The following is an 18,638-nucleotide window of genomic DNA, read 5'->3' on the forward strand; positions in this document are numbered from 1 at the left end:
AGAAGCTGGCGGGCTGTTCCCCATTGGAGCTCGGGATTCGCAGGTCATGGTAACGCGAACTACAGGAGCTGCCTCCCTCCGGTAAGAGGGGCACCAGGAACTGTATGTGTGGAGAGTTGGGGTGTTTGCAGTCAAGCAGGTGCCGGGCAGGGCTCTCTCACCTGCGGAGCACCAAGAAACTCAAGATCACCAGCATCAGGAGTCCAAATGCGCGGCAGGGCCTCCGCGGGACGCTCCACGTGGGCATCGTGCCTGTTTGCTCAGGGCGCAGAAACCCAATTCCTACTTTAGCTAGCATTCAGCCCAGTGCCGCGGGAGACTGGGCGCGAGGGCGGGGCTGCGCGATGGTCGCCTGGGCAACCAGGCCACCGCCCGCTTATCCTGCCCACGCTCATTGGCTGCTGTCCATGGCCCCGCCCCCACTGCTTGGGCCTTGAATGCCAGGGGACGGGTGTGTCTGCCAGATCAAACAAGCAGGTGGGTAGTTTCTAGCTCCTAGAAGGCTCTGGTTTCTCCCCCTCCTTTCTGCCCGTAGTCTCAGAGAGGTGCTGGAATTTTCAGAAGCTATCTTCCTGAAAGCGATATAAAAACAAATGCAGAAATATTGAGCACATGCTGCCCAGTCCCTGCATACTGGTTGAACACAGGGTAAAGTCATCCTTATGTATTAAAGCACCGGCAAAAGAAACCATCAATTAAAAAAAAAAAAAAAAAAAAGACAATCTACTGAATGGGAAAAGATCTTTGCTAATGATATATCCAATAAGGGGTTAATATCCAAAAATTACTTTAAAAGCTCATACACCTCAACACCAAAAAAACAAATATCCAATCAAAAAATGGGCAGAAGAGGACATACAGAGAGCCAATTGACATATGAAAAGATGCTCAGCATCACTAATCATCAGAGAAAGGCAAATTAAAACCACAGTGAGATATCATCTCACCCCTATCAGGATGGCTATTACAGATAAATCAAAATACAACAAATGTTGACAAGGATGTAAAGAAAGAGAGCCCTCGAGCCCTATTGGTGGGATTGCAAGTTAGAACAACCACTATGGAAAATAGTTTGGAGGTTCCTCAAAAAAATTGAAATAGAACATTATGACCCAGCAATTCCACTTTTAAGTACTTACCCAAAGAAAAACAAACACTAATTTAAAAGATATATGCACTCCTATGTTCACTGCAGCACTATTTACAATAGCCAAGATATGGAAGTAACCTAAGCGCCCATCAATAGATGGCTGGACAAAGAAAAGAAGTGGTACATATATACAATAGAATAATACTCAACCATAAAAAAAAGAATGAAATATTGCCATTTGCAACAACATGGATGGGCACAGAGGGTATTATGCTAAGTGAAATAAGTCAGACAGAGAAAGATAAATACCATATGATCTCACTTATATGTAGAATCCAAAGAACAAAATAAATGAACAAACAACAGAAACATACTCATAGATACAGATGGCAACAATACATGTTCACATCCCGCGTCACTGGACTCTCCTCCCTTCCCCACCAATTTACCTGACTGTAATATTCCCACTGGAAAGGTCCGCCTCAAGCCCCATGTAAGTTTCAGGTCCCCTTTCATTAGGGGCCGGCACCATCTTCAGCTCAGCCCAGCTCTCACTCTGCTACAATAAAACATGCTTAACCTCTTTAGTCTTGTGCATTCCTCCTTCTGCAAACCTAACAGAAACCATCCCTTTAGTCTCTGTTTCTGTGACTCTGTTTTTGTTTTGTTTCATTTGGTTGGTTTGGCTTTTTTAGATTGCACATATAAATGAAACACTACGGTATTTGTCTTTCTCTGCTTGACTTATTTCACTCAGCATAATATCCTCTAGATCCATCCATGTTGTTACAAATGGCAAGATTTTATTCTTTTTCTGTTGATGTGTAATATTCCATATATATCTCACATTTTTTATATCTCATACATTATATGTATCAAATATTTATATATTATATATAAATATATATACATCTCACATTCTTTATCCATTCATCTATCAATGGATACCTAAGTTTCTTCCATTTCTTGGTTTACATGGTCAACTAAAATATAACAAACGAGGTAAAAATATACAGTGGAGTAACAATAGCCTCTTCAACAAGTGGTGCTGGGAAATCTGGACAGATACATGCAAAAAAAAAAAAAAAAACGAAGCTGGACTGCTCTCTTACATGACACACACACGCACAAAAAAAAAAAACTCAAAATGAGTTAAAGACTTAAATGTAAGGCCCAAAACCATAAAACTCCTGGAAGAAAACATAGGAAGTAAACTATTTGACATCAGTCTAACTAGTATCTTTTTGGATATGTCCCCTTGAGCAAGGGAAACAAACAAAATAAATAAACAAATGGAACTACATCAAACTCAAAGTCTTCTGTACAGAGAAGGAAACCATTAACAAAACAAAAAGACAACCTGCTGAATGGAAGAATATATTCATAAATGATATATCCAATCAGGAGCTTATATTCAAAATATATAAGAAACTTATACAATTCAATAACAAAAAAATAAATAAATAAACAATCTGATTGAAAAATGGATAGAGGACACAAAAAGACATTTCTCCAGAGAAGACCTACAGATGGCCAAAAGACATATGAAAAGGTGCTCAACATCATTAATTAGGAAAATGCAAATCAAAACCACAATGAGATACCACCTCACACCAGTCAAAATAGCTATTATCAAAAAGTCGACAAATAACCTGCACTGACGAAGACGTGGACAAAAAGGAGTCCTTGTGCACTATGAGTGGGACTGCAGACTGGTGCGGTCCCTGTGGAAAACAGTAGGGAGATTCCTCAAAAAAATAAAAATAGATATCCCGTACAAGCTAGCAATTCCACTTCTGGGTATTTGTTCAAACAAATGAAAACACTAACTCAAAAAGATATGTGCACCTCTATGTTCTCTTAAAGTCATGAACACAAGATGCAAAATGTAGCTTCTGTGATAGCACTGTCACTTGGGCCCCTGGACCATGATATAACAACCTTCTCTTTACTATTTCCTTACGGTCATCCACCTTCTCCAGCTCCTTTTCTCAGAGTTACAGAAGTCCGGTTACTGTCAAGTTGCCAAAGAGTCTTGAGCAAAGAAATTAAGAATGTGAGAGAATTTCTGAGAATAAATAAGTGCAATTTCAGCCCTAGACAAAAAGAAAGTAGACTGTCCTATGAAGGAGATTTGGCATTGGAAAAAGAAAAAAGAAAAAAGATCTAAGATAAGTAATGTTAAACAAAAAACTTTCATGGCCAAAAGTTTTTTCAAAAGAAAAGGTTTATTAAGCCATTGCTAGCCAGAAAAAGATCAAGTCCTAGGGAATGCAATCTAAACCACCAGCAACGGGGCTATGTGGACATAAAAAGAGAGGTTCTGTGGAAAGTAACCTCACAGGGTGATCTGATCATTAATTCCTAACTGGGAAGGTCATAGTGGGTTGTCATGCCCAGGCATATAACTTTTTAGTAAATGGTTTATCTTTGACTTAAGCAAACCCTGCCCATTGTTTGTATGCATCTCGGTTAACACATATTTGAAATAAACTGTAACCACATTCAAGAGAGCACACAATCTTACCTATCCTGTAATCCAATCCCTGCCTTGCTTTCTCCCACCTCCATGTACTTTTTCTTCTGCTCCCACCTTAATTTCAAGTGCATAAAACAAGCTGCAAAACTGTTATTCTCCAGAGTATTTGATGTCTTGCTCCCCAGCATTTGTGGTCAATTTCACTCAAATAAAGTCTTATAAAAATTCTCTACAGGTTTGAATGTTTTTTATGTTGGCAGCTAGATAGAAAAGAAAACCATGTCCACTGTCCTGAAGTTGATGGGCTCTTTTATGGAAACAATTTGGGAAGAAAGATGTAAGCTGTTTTAAAAGAATTTACATCGGCTGTAGATAAAGGGTACAGAAGAAGGTGAAGCAGGAGTAGTTCAGAGATCGATGCAGAGTCCCTAAGGAAAAAGTGTCTGCTTGTGTGGATTGGCAGTCGGCAATAGATTGGAAAGTTCATAGTTAAGAAAGTAGTGTAGATTCCCAGGATGCAGTGCTACCTGGCTATTCTCTTTTAGTTCATCATGGACATAGACATCTGGAAGTTAATTCAAAGTTCCAACATACAATCAGGAATGCAAGCAGTTTTTTGTTGGTTTTGCCATACGGTTGTTAACTGATAACTCTTGTCTCTTTCTTTCACTCTCTGGCCTGCTGTAATTTAATTTAGAACATCTCAGAATTTTATCCTTGTCAGTAGTCAAGTCTTCTCACCTCAGGAGATGTGTCACTGGAATTGGAAGGGGCCTGTGTGCATTGGGAAAGAATGTGTACTGAGTATCATTGTTGGCCTTGGTAGGTCCAAAATAACACTTTCAGCCTCAGCCTTCAGAAGGCCGAAAAGCCAAAGATCTAATTCAACAACAAATGTTTAATGACCACAACTTTATGCTAAACACTATTCTAGGAGCTTGGATACATTGGTGGACAAAACAGACAAAGATCCTTTTCCTTTAAAACTTATATGCTAGCTGCAGAAGAAAGATAACAAAAACTAACAAGCAATTGGGTCAATCGTAGAGTATGTTTAAAGGTAATAAATTCTGTAGCAAAAAGAAAGTAGATAAAAGGAGGAAGACTGGGAGTGTGATGGGAAGGGGAATACAGAGAAGAGGTCTTACTGAGAAGATGTTATCTGAGCAAAGATCTGAAAGAGGTGGGTTAGCCAGGCATGCTGATGCCTGCAGGAAGGGCTCTCCAGGCAAAGAGAACCTCTGGTGCAAATGGCCTCAGGCAGGACCATGTCACAGTGTTTCAGGAACTGCAAAATGATCAGTGTGGGAAGAGAAGGGGAGAGTGAGAACTGTGGGAGATGAGGTCAGAGAAATACAGGAGCCTGATCATGTAAGGGCTTTCAGAGCAAGGATTTGACTGAATGAAATGAGAGCCATTGCAGGCTTGTGACATGACCTCAATTATGCTTTAAAAGACCACTCTGGCTGCTGTGTTGAGAATCACCAGGAGTGGGCGAGAGTAGAAGCAAGTTGACCAGTTTATTTTAGTTGGGAGAAACTACAGCATGCTTGTGTGCCAATAGTGATCATGGTCAAGAGAGTGAAAATTAATGAAGTAGGAGGGACCTTAGAGAACTTCTGGGGCAACATCCTTGAGTAGGTGAAGTAGATTGGGTCTTGTGACAGAGTGAAGGATAAGCTTTTGGTATGAGCATATGGGATCATGTAAGGCATCACTGCATTCTTGGTGATAGAGCAATCGCTTAGGTTAATTTCAAATACAAAAGTATAATACTATCAGAAATGAGAAGTAGGCTTCTTATTTGAATTTGGTGTTAATATCTGAATATTCACTTTCAAATGTAAGCATACATTTGAATTGCAATATGAAGTGAAACATTAAGATTTTATTAAGTAAAATAAAATAATAATTAATGATTATTATGAAAACTATTAATATAATGTACAAACACAATTATTAAAAATTTTCAAATACCCTAAGTGTATATAGAAATAGATTGACAGCTAATAATATTAAGAGAGCTTTATAACTTCTGAGGAAGAATATGATATAATCTTTGAGCAAACAAATGTATATAAAATAGATAATTAAATAAAATGTATGGATATTATATTTATATATAAATTTTAGAATATAAATAATAATTAAGGTATATTAATAAAGATTAAAATTTTTATCATTTTGAATTGTTTGATGTTTACCATTTATAACATTAAACAGTATAACTTTTATAAACCAAAGTTAATTTTAATACTTAATTTCATTTCAGCCACGAGTCTTGCAAAAAAGATCTTCTTTGGGAATTTTTGTCACCTCAAGATTTCATGAGGAAAATCTCCAAATGATGTGCACCTACATCTGTGATAAATCATGCTCAATCCAGACAGAATAAAGAATAAACTACATAAAAATAAAAGATGAAAGTGTTAAACAAAAATTAGGCACGTTTTCAGAGAAGAGATAGAGTAATTAGGGGTATCATGTTATAAACTATATAAATGTCTAACCAATGTACTGTATACTTGAAACTAATAATAAAATTTTGAAAAAATTAGACATTTTTTTCTCACTGACCAAACTTCGAAAGGACAGACTTATAATAATAATACTTTAAGAAAACAATTTCTTATAGCTTGCAGTTTATAGAGGCTAATTAAAAGTTTCTCAAGACAATGTTCTATCTTACTATTTTCAGTCATTTTTTCAACTGCTGAAGTATTTAAAAAATCTGCCCAAGTTATGACTCTCTAGTGCAAAGTTCTTTCTACAAAACACGTTACTGAAAACCTTTTTCCTGAGTTGTATTTTGCTGTGCACCAGTGAGTGATGTTATGAAATATCCACATTTTGTATATCAAATATTTGAACATACAGAAATAAATAGAAGTCTCTTAAAGTTCAACAGCCTAATAGATGAATGATGAATTTAACTGTTTCTCCTTTATTTTGTTACATGATTTCTGAATCTAGCACAGCTAACTAAAACATATTTAAAAAAGAAAAAGTAGAAAACAAAGATGTCATGTAATTCTCATTGGCAAAGGACAAACATGGCTAAGGCCATAAATGATTTAGGAATTACATATGTATATTTCATTCACAACCTTCAGCTTTGTATTTAGAAAGTAATTTCAGCACAGTATAAGACAAGCATTTTTCGTTCAAAAATAAATTTCATTACATACAAGATGTTTTGAAACCTTACTTTATGCAGGATGTTCAGAAAGATCTAATAGCAGCTAATATGTGTTTAAAAAATTGTTTTCAAACTTCAGCATAGAAAACCACAATACTATACTTCGAAGAGAATAATAGCAACATAGGAGAGAACATGCAAACAACAAATGATATATCTGCTTAAACTTGCTGAGAAAGGAGCATGCTGACTGACATGTCTTGAGAGGAAAAGTCATCCTGACGTGGCACTTACTGAAGAATACTAGCATCCTATAAAAGCGACACGGAAATGCAGAAAAGATTTCTGAGATGATTTTTGTCATCTTAAAATCCAGTTACATTATTTACAGTAAGAGGACAAATTTTTAGTGGAATGCAAATCAAAACCACAGTGAGATAGCATTTCACACACACTAGAATGGCTAGAATAAAAAAGAAAAGATTAGAAACAAGTGTTGGTGAGGACGTGGAAAAATTGGAGCCCTCGCACATTGTTGGTGGGAATGTAAAGTGATGTAGCCACTTAGGAAAACACTTTGGCAGTTCCTGAAAAAAATAAACAAGGAATTACCATGTCCCAGCAATTCTACTCCAGGTATATACCCAAGAGAATTGAAAAGATATGTTTGCACAAAAGAATGCTCATAGCAGCAATTATTCACAATAGCCAAAAAGTGAAAATAACTGAAACAGCCATCAACTGATGAATGGATAAACAAAATGTGCATTATTCAACCATAAAAGGGAATGAAGTACTGATATATGCTACCTACAGCATACATGAGTCTTAGATACATATGCTAGCAAAAGAAGCCAGAAACAGCCACCTATTGTATGATTCTGTATGCACAAAATGCTCAGAATAGGTGAATCTATAGAGATGGGAACTTGATTAGTGGTCTCCAGAGGCTGGGGCCTGGAAGCATGGGTGTTTTTTTTTTTTTTTTTTTTTTTTTTGGAGCAACAAAACATTCTAGATTTAGATGGTGGTGACAGTTATACAATCTTGTGAATATACTATTCTAAAAACTACTGAATTATAAATTTTAAAGTGTGAACTTTATAGTATATGAATCATATCTCAATTTCAAAAACTTCTCAAGTGTAAAGCATTTGTATTTGCCTTTTTCTATGTATATAACAAAAAATATTTGCTTTACATAGTTTGAGGCTAAAGTTTTAGGAATTAACAACTCTAGAATTATTATATCTTTCTTGTGAATCAATTCTTCATCACTATTTGTAACCCTCTCTGTCTAGTGTTATAAGAAAGGAAAGCAGCTGCTGAAGTAAAACTTTTGAATGCATTTATGTCTTTCCACAATGCCAGGTTCACTGAGTGGAACCTTCTCAGATAAACCAATCAGGTACCCATGCAGGTTAACACACAATACACAGAGAGGGGGGGAAAACAGAGTCTTACGTGACACAGTGAAGGGACGAAAGTCCTTAGCATCTCCAAAACAAGCTCTGTTGACTGGTGCCACAGAGAGTTGTGTGTAGTTACCAAGCCAGAGGTTACCACAGGCACGTCAGTCTTCAGCTCTAGTGCCACCCGTTCGTGATGCTCTCATATTAGACTTGAGCATCATCGTTCAGCTTATGTGGACCTTACAAGATGAGATCTTTATGCTTATTGACTCATGCATATGGGGACTTATCCAGGGCAGTTGTGGCTGATGTTTCTGTGGTTTTGGGTGTTCTTGACACACCCTAAGGGCATCCCCATTATGCACAAGTTGACATTACAGTCATGGCTCCCATGGAATCCATTTTGTAAAGTCAAAAATGTCCTCATTTCTTTATGCTCATTATATCTAGTAACACCTTTTGTTATTCAGTATACTTGCCTGATATTAATATGGTAACTCCAACTTTCTTTGGTAAGAATTTGCATGGTGTATTTTTTATTTTTTAACTTGTAATCATTTTGTGACCTTATGTTAAAGGTGTGTCTTTTATGAAACATACATTTAGGTGTTTTTTTTTATCATGACTGACAACTTTTACTTTTTAATTAGAAGATTTAGTTCATTTATGAAATGTACTGTTTGCTAATATAGTTGTATGTTTTTTCTACTATCTTAGTAGGTGCTTTCTATTCATACTTACTTTTCTACTTCTTTGTCTTTTACTCTGTTCATTGTTGTTTTTTTTCTCATTCTATTTATCCCTTTTTGAAAGTTGCCATATTACTTATTATTTGAACACTTAAGCTACATTTATTAACAAGCATATTCAACAGTCTAAAGTTAACATCTGAGCATTACAGAAATCTTAGACTATTTTTTTTTTGCTATCACATCCCTTTCACCTTATATGACATTTTCCCCTGTCTTACAATTTCTACTGATTTTACCCTCAAATTAGATATTAGTTTGCTTATATTGAATTAGTGTTTGTTCATATGTACTCATATTTGTCAGCATCCTTTCTTTACTCCACATTCTTTCTTGAATCTCAGACAATCCCTCTAGGGTCATTTTCTTTCTGCTGACAGTACATTCCTTAGATCTTGTCTCAACCTGGGTTTCCTGAAAAAGTTAAGCTGCGATACCCTTAGACATCCATGGTCTGTAATGGATTAATTTCTCTAATGTGCATCTAGAATGCAACAATAAGAAAATACTCCCCGAAAACATTTTCTGTAAGTTTTATTCTCCTATGAAACCCAGTTGAGAAAGGCTGTTTTAGAATTCCCTTTAGTGTGCGGATCTTTTGATGATAAGATCTCTTGGGCTTTTGGAATTCTGAAAGGTCTGTATTTTGTTTTCCTTTGTTTTGTTTTTCTTGAACAGCACTTTTTCTGGGTTAAAAAACTCTAAACTGTGAACATTTTTTCTAAGCACACTGGAAGTGTATCTTCTGGATGGTAGGGCTGCATTCATATTTGAAAAAGACTGACATAGGTAAGAGCTGAGGTGTAATAAAAAAAGAAGAGATGTGAATCAGGGAGACATGTATTCAAATATTCAAATACCTCTTTGAACTTTTCTTTTTCCATCTACAAAACAGATATGTTGCACAGTTGTTGTCAAGTTTAGAAATGATGTACATATTGCATCTGAAATATAAATGTTCTTGCGATCTTCATGATTATTGCTGCTGTTTTTTTTCCTCTTAGTCATTTTTCATGACTTAGTTTATTCATAGATTTTGCAAGTTTCAGTTTAGATCCCCAGAGAATATAGTTTTATGTAGGAATTGTGTAAGTACAGGATAGAATTTTCCTTCTACAAACCAGCCATTTGGATTAATAGGAGAGGAGACAATCTGACTCCTTTGTCCCCATTCCAAACAGAAAGTTTTCTTCCTCTCATTTGACACAAAATTGTTTGCTAAATTTCTTAAAGCTCCTAGGCACTATTTCTAACAAGGTGTCAACATTTTGTTTGAGTGCATTGGTTTCAATTTAGGCCAAGTATTATAATTTGATTATAAGAATGTGACTAGTTTCCAATGGTGTTATTTGAGAAATTGGTTGTGTTATTCATGTATGTGTGATTTATCTCACTAATATCTGTCCACTATCAGTATGAGCTTTGACTATACCCAGATAGCTGAGGAGTAATAAGACAGAGAGTGCTCAATGCTAGCCTTTGCTATCACACATATCAGAATCAAATAAACAAATCTCTTCCTTTTCTGATTGGATGTAATGTACCAGATCACCTTGGAGAAACACAGGCTGCAGGGCAATGTCTGAAGACATTTTCCACTCTCCCCTGCATTCTCTCTCCTGAAAACACACACACACTCACACACACACACACACCCAGGAGTTTGCTAGTCTGGCATGGAGAGAACAGTCATTGTTACTCTTCTTAGTCCAGAGACTCTTCACTTTCACCCAACTAAATAAAGAGAAGCAGAAATAAAACGTGTTTTTTATTCATATTTGCCTAAAGGCGCAATTGATTAAGGAATAATAACCTGCTAAGGATTAAGCATTTAACTAGGTAAAATAGTCATTGGAGATTGGAAAAGTTTTTAAAGCCTAAAAACAGGCATCATATGAATATACTATAATATACATAACAACTTTCCTGTTGATTTTTTATGTTATTTTCATATTTTTGCTCCTGCAGACAACATTGCGTTTGAAATTCTAGACATAAATCTTTCTCCTGAAAAACTGCTTGTAGATGAACTCCAACAATCCTCATAATACATTATAACACAGTCTTAAAGCTTGGGTTTAAATTAGTTAGGATGTATGAACCACTTTTCCTTTTCTCAAACAAGATGATCTAGGAAAAAAGAAAGGCTGACAGTAAGAAAGGGTAAGCCTGTCCAATACAGAACAAGAAAGACACTGCAATCTGCATTCTAGGGATAAAGGTACATCTGAACATTTATGAGACATAAAGACAAAAGTGGGGGTGGCTCACCTCATTTTCTCCTGGATGAAGCCAGGTACCAGGAAGGTAAAGTGTTTCCTGTGGTCCAATATACCAATATCGCCCAAGGTTACGTCCATTGATGAACACAAATCCATTATTCCAGTTCTGAAAGGGACGGAGGCTTGACACATGGGAACAGATTCACACTGGCAAGGTAAAACTTAAGGTACTTGGGGACTCACAGCAAGACTGAGATGCTTTATGGCACTAAAGTGAAAGTGAGTTTATAATGGGATATGTTCTAGAAGTTTTACCCTGCACTACCTGATCTCAGGATGACACAGAAAAACATGAACCCACCTGATAGTGCTAACATTACTGTTGTTCCTGCCTGATGATATATAATGCTATACTTTAAAAAACAAAACAAAACAAACAAACAAACAAACAAACAAAAATGACAGGTATTCTGCTTCCAGAAATAAGTATCAGGTAATAGAGATGAACACTACTGTTAACATAAAAGCTACACATTTTTTAAAAATCTGCTTGCAATACAATAAAGAATTACAGGACCAAGATCTAGGAGAAGAAAACTGAGAGACAAGTAGACATTGAGACAGTTTTTCCACTAGAGGAATCTGCTTATTCAGGAAGAAGTGCCTAAGAAGCTTAGCAGAACTTTTCGTAGCCTCATAAGTTTAAGAGAACAAAAACTGGATACTAGGGAATCTTATTAAATAATATATACTCTGAGTTGGGAACCTGAGAGTCTATACCTATAAGAGTGAAAAAAATAGTTCAGTCATTGGATGGAAGCCTTGATTCAAACCATTTCAGTCTTCGTAAATTATAGTAAGGTATAATATCCCTAGCCACCTCCAGAGGTAGATGTAAATCCTCTGATGTCATCTTAGGCCTTGAGTTATTTCTAGCACTTTTCATAATGTCTGGCACTCAATCAAAAAATATTAAGCAGATGGGGAGGGAGACAATATAATAAAAACAAAGAGGAACAACGAACAATAAAAACAGATGACGGTGATACAGATAGTAGATTTTTAAGTCACAGGCTTTGAAATGACTATGCCTACTAAATTAGTATATTCAGTATTGGTATATTAAAGAGATATAGTATATCAAAATTGGTATATCAAAGAGATAAAAACAAAATTTTGACAGAGAAGTGGAAACTATAAAAAAAGACTATAGTTTGTTACCAAGAAGACAAGAAAAAACAACTGTTGGCAAGGATATGGAGAAAAAGGAACCCTTATACTGCTAGTGGGAATGTAAATTGGTACAGCCACTATGGAAAGCAGTAGAGCGTTTCCTCAAAAAATTAAGAATAGAGCTACCATATGACCCAGTAATCCCTCTTCTGAGTATCTGCCAAATAAATTTTAAAACGTTCGTAAAGAGATATGTACCCCTATGTTCATTGCAGCATTATTCACGATAGGTAGGACATGGAAACAACCCAAGTGTCTTTTGATGAATGAGTGGATAAAGAAGATGTGGTACATATACACAATGGAATACTGTTCAACATAAAAAAAGATGAAATACTGCCATTTGTGACAATGTGGATGGATCTTGAGAGTATTATATTGAGCAAAATAAATCAGATGGAAAAAAGACAAGAATTACATGATTTCATTTGTATGTAGGATTTAAAACAGAGAACAAGTGAATGACTGAAATCAAAAAACTCATTGACACAGACAACGATATGGTGATTGCCAGAGGGGAAAGGCAGGGGGAGGTTGAAGAGGATAAAGAGTCAAATGTGGTGATGGAGGAGACTAAACTTTGGGTGATGAGCACCCTCTGCAATATGCAGACGATTCATTATAATATTGTACACCTGAAACATATAATCTTATTAACCAATGTCACCCCAATAAATTTAATTTAAAAATTGCAAATAAAAAGGGTATAGTTATAGAACAAAAATTCTAGAACTAAAAAATATAATAATTAAAATTATGAATCAAAACATAAAACATTTGAAACCAGATGATAAACAAAACTGAACTAATTAATATGTATAGAATATTAATTTAACACATGCAAACACACATATTCCTTCAAGTATGTATCAGAATCTTTAGAAATTTGATCTTATATGGGACTAAAAAGTATTAATATGTTTTAAAGTTTCATGCCACAGTGCAATTAAACAAGAAATTGATAACAAAAATGTTGCCATAATATATCCTTGATAATTTTTTTAAAACTTATGGACATAACCAAATCCATGCTTAAATAAAAATAGCTTAAATCAATATATTAAAAAACAATACAGATTTAAAATCAGTTATCTGAGCACATTTTTAAAGAAATTATAAAAAGAAAGCAGAAAACTCCTATGATAAAAAAGTGAAATAAAATAATAAAGATAACAGCAGAAATTAAACAAAAGAAATGCATAATATAGTAAGAGTCATATTCAAACATTCTTTCTTTGAAACATTAATGTTCCGGTGATACAAAGCAAGAAAAAAGATGTTACTATAGATGATCTAGACATTAAAAAACAACTTAAGCCCAATACCTTTGAAAATTTAGATGAAATGGGAAAATATCTTATAAAGTATATTTTATCAGTCTTATACAACCTCTACTATGTAATTCAATTTACATGAGGGCAAAAGAAGAGTGAATTAGAGTGTTAGGAGTCAAGATAATGGTTACCTTTTAAAGACAAGGGGAGGACTCTTGACGATAATTGTTTTTTCTCAATGGTAATTATCTAATGTTCACTTTGTGATAATTTATTGAATTGTACATCTGTTATGTTTTTATACATAAAAATATATATGAGGTAAAAAAAAGCAATTCACAAAATATAATTTATGGAATGATTGCATTGGTGCAAAAAGTAATTGTGTGTGTGTTTAGACAAAGTTGTATATGAAATCATACAAACTACTGATAATGCTTAGTGCTGAGAAGTAGAGAGGAACTGAAATGTGGGTGAGTTTGATGCAGAATTTCCACCATCTGCTCTCTACATCTTGTTGTTATTTGAATTTTTCTACTGTGTTGTGATGTATGATTTTTTGAACAATAATAAATTAGGAAGATTGAGAGATGTTGGGTGGCTTGGTTGGAAGTGAGGAAGAAAAAGAAAGGAAAAAAAGGAAATATTCTTGCCAGGAACTCTATGGATTTGCTTCAACTCTTTAAGAAAGAATGGATGGTTGGGACACCAGAGTTAGAAGAAGGTGCTCACGTACCAGTAATCTCAGGAAGGTGTCCTTGGGAGAAGAGCCAGCCCTCAAGGTACCAATGTAGAAGGCAGGGCCCAGATAACTACTTCGGAAAGGCCTCCATGTGGCAGAGTGGAGCCTGGAAGAAGGGCAAAACCTTGAGGGAGAGCTATAAGTCCCAATATTGACCCTAGATTCCCTATGCAGGTACTATAATTCTGTTTCAGTGGGACATGTCAGACTAGGACCATTAAAAAAAGAGACTTGTCCTAGGGTTCTAGTCCTGACTCAAAAGCGCTCTATAATCCTGAGCAAATCACTTCATTTCTCTGAATCTTGGGCTCTTCATCTGCACGGTGAAGAGTTTCAAATCTCTGAGTTCCCTAATCCCTCAAAGTGTCCATTGGGAGTAAGTAGGAGCATACCTCTCAAAGAAGCTCATTTTCATTTCCAGAGAATAGATAGTGTAACCCTCCAGGGGGATATTATTGATGGTAACAGATCCAATTAATCCTGCAGGTGGTCGATAGGAAAGAGAATATGGTCAGGAACTAGATTGCTCTGTGTTTAGGACAAAAAAAAAAAAGTATATACCTTGTGATAAGGGCTCAGCCACAAGGGCAAACACTTGTTTGACTTGCTATAACTAAAGGTTTCTTGTTGTATGTTTCGATACTACTGAGAAGTTCCCCATTTAGTATCAGAGCTTTTCCTGAAAATCCCAAAAGAAGATTGGGCCCCGCTCCAGGACAAGCAGTCAGCACCCAACAAAACTACTCCACTTTCTTACCTTGGAGAAATGGAGAAGGCAGGACAAAAGAAAGAGAAGGAGTTTGAATCTTTGGTCCTAAAATCTAAGTTTTCCACTGCCTGAGTGGCTCATTTTTTCCTCCCAACTTCAACATAGCCCCAGTGTGAGAGTCCAAGTAACCATAAAGAGAGATTACAGCCTGTTTCTCAGGCCTAGAGCCCACCTTTCCGCTGATCTTGGATTTTCCATGAGAAATTAACTCGTCCTTGATTCTCTACCAGGATCCTTAGACGTTGACATCCCTGTTTGGGGTAGACCAGTTTATGGAATTGAAAAGGTCACACAGTGTTTTCACTCCAGAACCTTTTGTTTTCTCTGAGTCCCAGATGGAAAGGTGAGAAAATGGGAGACAAGGAGGCTCCAGAGCTCAGCAGTCCTCCCTCTACTTTAAAGACCCTGCATGTCCCCATTCCATACTCAGTTTCCCCTTTGTTCAGCTAATCTGCCTTAGGAAAGGCAGAGGGACTCAGCTTTGCCTTTGAACAGAGACCCAAACAGCAGCTGATGGTTGACTCAGGGCTTAATGGGAAAATTCCATTCACACTAAAGCATGTATATTGCCACTCATGATATATTTGGGCCTGAGAAATACAGTTTTGTTTATAACTGACATAGCTAAACAAACGCTTTCTGCTGGGCCCCTCGGTGAGGAGCAATACCAAAGGGCAGTGGAAGAGAAAGGAGGCAGTCTATCTCAGGACCAGGCTGTGTTTGCATTTGAGTCTGGGATCTAGGGCAGCATTTAGACTCTTGAGTTACATACCCTGACTTTAGGAATGTTCAAGTACTGATCAGCATTACCCAGAATTCCTATACTCGTCTCATTCAAAAACACCTGCAAATGAAGAGCTGGCGTTAGACTGGTAGGCCTACTGGAAGAAAGGGAGAAGAGAGGCTCTAGTTTAGGGAGAAGGTCATGATGGAGGAAGGGACTGGCCTTGGTGCTCACAGATGTTTAAGCTAACAGGGAAGCCCCAATAGAACTGGGTTGTTCTATAAAGCATAAAGCAAGTTTCTTTAATTTGAATTTATATTCTCTGTGCTCACACATAGGTGCTTAAACAGTAGGTACTATCAAACAGTAAAGTTGACCAATGACTAACTATCTTCCCCGACAACAGCAAAGTTAGGCTAAATGTTCTGCTTACCTCCATAGACAGCCTACCTGTGCTGTATCTTGAACATCAGCGTGGAGCTCACCTCCAGAGCAGATGGCAGTCTCATACAGTATGAATCCATAGGACTGACCATTCCCACTGTTTATGGGAAGATTCTCCATATTGATTGGTTTATCAGATATGACTGGCTATGATAGAGATGTGGCAGAAACAGGAGCCAGGGCAATGAGAAGCCAGAATTCGTCTTCCTAATATCCTTGTCATTTTTTGTTGTACCTTCTAATGGTCCCCAAGAGTTCTTTGGATGAGAAATTCTAAAATAGGTGCTATGTGATGATGCTCTTATGCTTTATATCTCTACTGACCAGAAAACTCAGAGGATGGGGAGGGCATGGTAGAAGGAATAATTAACTGTAATCATAAGAATTAACAGAGTAAATAAGTTGTGTTCTGACATACCTAAAGTCGGGTAAAGAATTATGTGCTAAGCAAACACTTAGCATCTGCAATGTGTCAGACACTGCTTTTTATCTAAAACAGTGATAGTGGAGGCAAAACCAATATGAATTCAAGAGTTAACATTTTTCAAACAATATCTACCTTTTCTTCAGAATAGAGTAGGTAGTCTAATTTTAAATGGCTCACAGGGACCTATAAAAGTGCAGTGATTCAGCCTAGTTGATGATGAAGAAGAGTCAAAAACTCAGTTTCATGAGTTCCTAGCTCAGCAGCCATATGAATCACAGAGTTCTCCACAAGAGCATTCACCAAATGGTTCATCTGAGCTGGAAACCAGGACCTTCTAATAGTCTACTTCTCCCCCCCATGCCTAGTCATTCTTTAAATTCAATCCCCTCACAGTCCATCCAGAAAGAGCCTGTGGGTCTTTCCCCATAGTTCTAAATTGGGAAGAAATGAAGAGAATTGGCTTTCCAATAAAAAGCTCTCAAAGGAATCTCTACTCTGTGGCTTACGACCATCTCCCCTATGTCTTCAATGACCACCCCCCATTCCAGTGCCCAAGCAGTACTCACCTCATTTAAGTACTGTAGGACATCCCACAGTGGCAAATAAAAGGATGGTCTCATAGAAGGATACACAGTCTTGGGAGTGAGCTTAGGTAGGGGGGGCAGGGGAAATGCTGCAGTAAAAATGGGCCATGGGACAAAAAGTACCTGAAATAAGTACTGCCTTCTCAAAACCTCCCCATCCTTATCCATGAGCTCTCATATTGCAGAGCCAACAAGAGATATGGGTCCTATCCTCGAACATAGCTATACTTCACCAAGAATAATGAAAACCTGTCAACAACCAAATTGGAATCATTTTGTATGCACAGATAGCTCATAGGTACAGATCCAGAAAGGGTAATTTAGTTATATAGGCTGAAGGCTCTTATTGAACAAGAATTCTGCCTTATGCCTAACTAATTCTTAGCACATAGCAGATAGTTAATAAACTTTAGTTAAATAAGTAAAATTAAATTGGATGATTTTTGCTATTGTATATAGTGGTATTACATCATACATCATATTAACAGCTTTACAAATAGTAACTTAATTTTCACAAGTATCATTGTCTTCATGTTTTGGGAAAGAAACTAAGGCTTAAAGAGCTTTAAAACACTCACACAAAACTACACAGCTTCTAAGTGAGAAAACCAGGATTTGAAGTTAAGTTGCCCTTGCTCTTAAATGCTTCATTAAGCTTCTGCCCACTGGGGATCCTTCCCTTTCTTCACACTTCCACTTCATGAGGATAACCAGCTCTCAAGTTAAAATGGTTGCTAAGTACCTAAGACAGATCCAAAGAGCTTTCGAAGCTTGAAATATTTTTCTGTGTAATCCCCAGCCTCTGTCAGCACAGCATCATAGTCTGCAAGACACCAGGACACTGTCATTGGCCAGGCAATCTTCCATAGCACTTTCAGCATGAGATGGGCCAGAGCCACTAGAGCAAGAAAGAAGACACATCTTCCCTGCCCCCAGCTGGGTCTACCCCAGGCTAGGGTGTGAGGGACTAATGCCAGTCTAGAAACATTCCCCACAACCCTTCCTGGGGATCTGAGGCTGTCATGACACAGAGTTCATCCTCTTTTTCACTTTATAACGGACACTGTCTTCTTTCCTCAATCTGGGTTGCCCAGCTGTGCCTATTGATGCCCTTATAGCAATCACCATCTGTAATCTGTCTCCTTGGAAGGCTCAAGTCAAGGGGTCAGGGTACATGATGAGTGAAGCAGAGCTTTAGGTCACAGGCAGCCCTGTCTACTGCAATGCCATCCTCTTGGGGGCGTTATGAATATCAAAGGAGGAAGGAAAATAGGAAAATCCTCAATGCTCAGCATAGACTATAGGTCAAGAACCCAGTGATGACAGAACATCCTTTCAGAGGCTCCTTGG

The 18,638-nt window shown here is 37.0% G+C and overlaps 2 protein-coding genes across 6 annotated transcripts in view; both read right to left on the minus strand.

The window, feature by feature from the left end:
* Positions 1–683, minus strand: part of LOC107516620 (beta-galactosidase-1-like protein 2) — a 42,346-nt gene extending 41,663 nt beyond the window's left edge. The window contains exon 1 of the mRNA XM_016156513.2: positions 162–683. Within this exon, the coding sequence (XP_016011999.2) occupies positions 162–298 (137 nt within the window). The 5' untranslated portion in view covers positions 299–683. The remainder of the gene's footprint in view (positions 1–161) is intronic.
* A 9,183-nt stretch (positions 684–9,866) lies between these two features.
* Positions 9,867–18,638, minus strand: part of LOC107516619 (beta-galactosidase-1-like protein 3) — a 45,604-nt gene continuing 36,832 nt past the window's right edge. For 2 of the 5 annotated variants that reach the window (XM_016156510.2, XM_016156511.2), the window contains exons 12-20: positions 18,031–18,111; positions 17,271–17,377; positions 16,284–16,424; positions 15,882–15,953; positions 15,282–15,360; positions 14,733–14,820; positions 14,335–14,446; positions 11,141–11,257; positions 9,867–10,999 (exon numbers count right to left, since the gene is read on the minus strand). In XM_016156510.2, coding sequence (XP_016011996.2) covers positions 10,922–10,999; positions 11,141–11,257; positions 14,335–14,446; positions 14,733–14,820; positions 15,282–15,360; positions 15,882–15,953; positions 16,284–16,424; positions 17,271–17,377; positions 18,031–18,111 — 875 coding nt within the window. In that variant the 3' untranslated portion in view covers positions 9,867–10,921. Of the gene's footprint in view, positions 11,017–11,139; positions 11,274–14,334; positions 14,447–14,732; positions 14,821–15,281; positions 15,361–15,881; positions 15,954–16,283; positions 16,425–17,270; positions 17,378–18,030; positions 18,187–18,638 lie in introns of those variants that run through there. The other 3 variants (XM_016156508.2, XM_016156507.2, XM_016156512.2) reach the window with 3 other exon arrangements.

Source organism: Rousettus aegyptiacus, unplaced genomic scaffold (genome assembly GCF_014176215.1).
Source record: "Rousettus aegyptiacus isolate mRouAeg1 unplaced genomic scaffold, mRouAeg1.p scaffold_m13_p_5, whole genome shotgun sequence".
In the NCBI taxonomy this organism is placed as follows: Eukaryota; Metazoa; Chordata; class Mammalia; order Chiroptera; family Pteropodidae; genus Rousettus; species Rousettus aegyptiacus.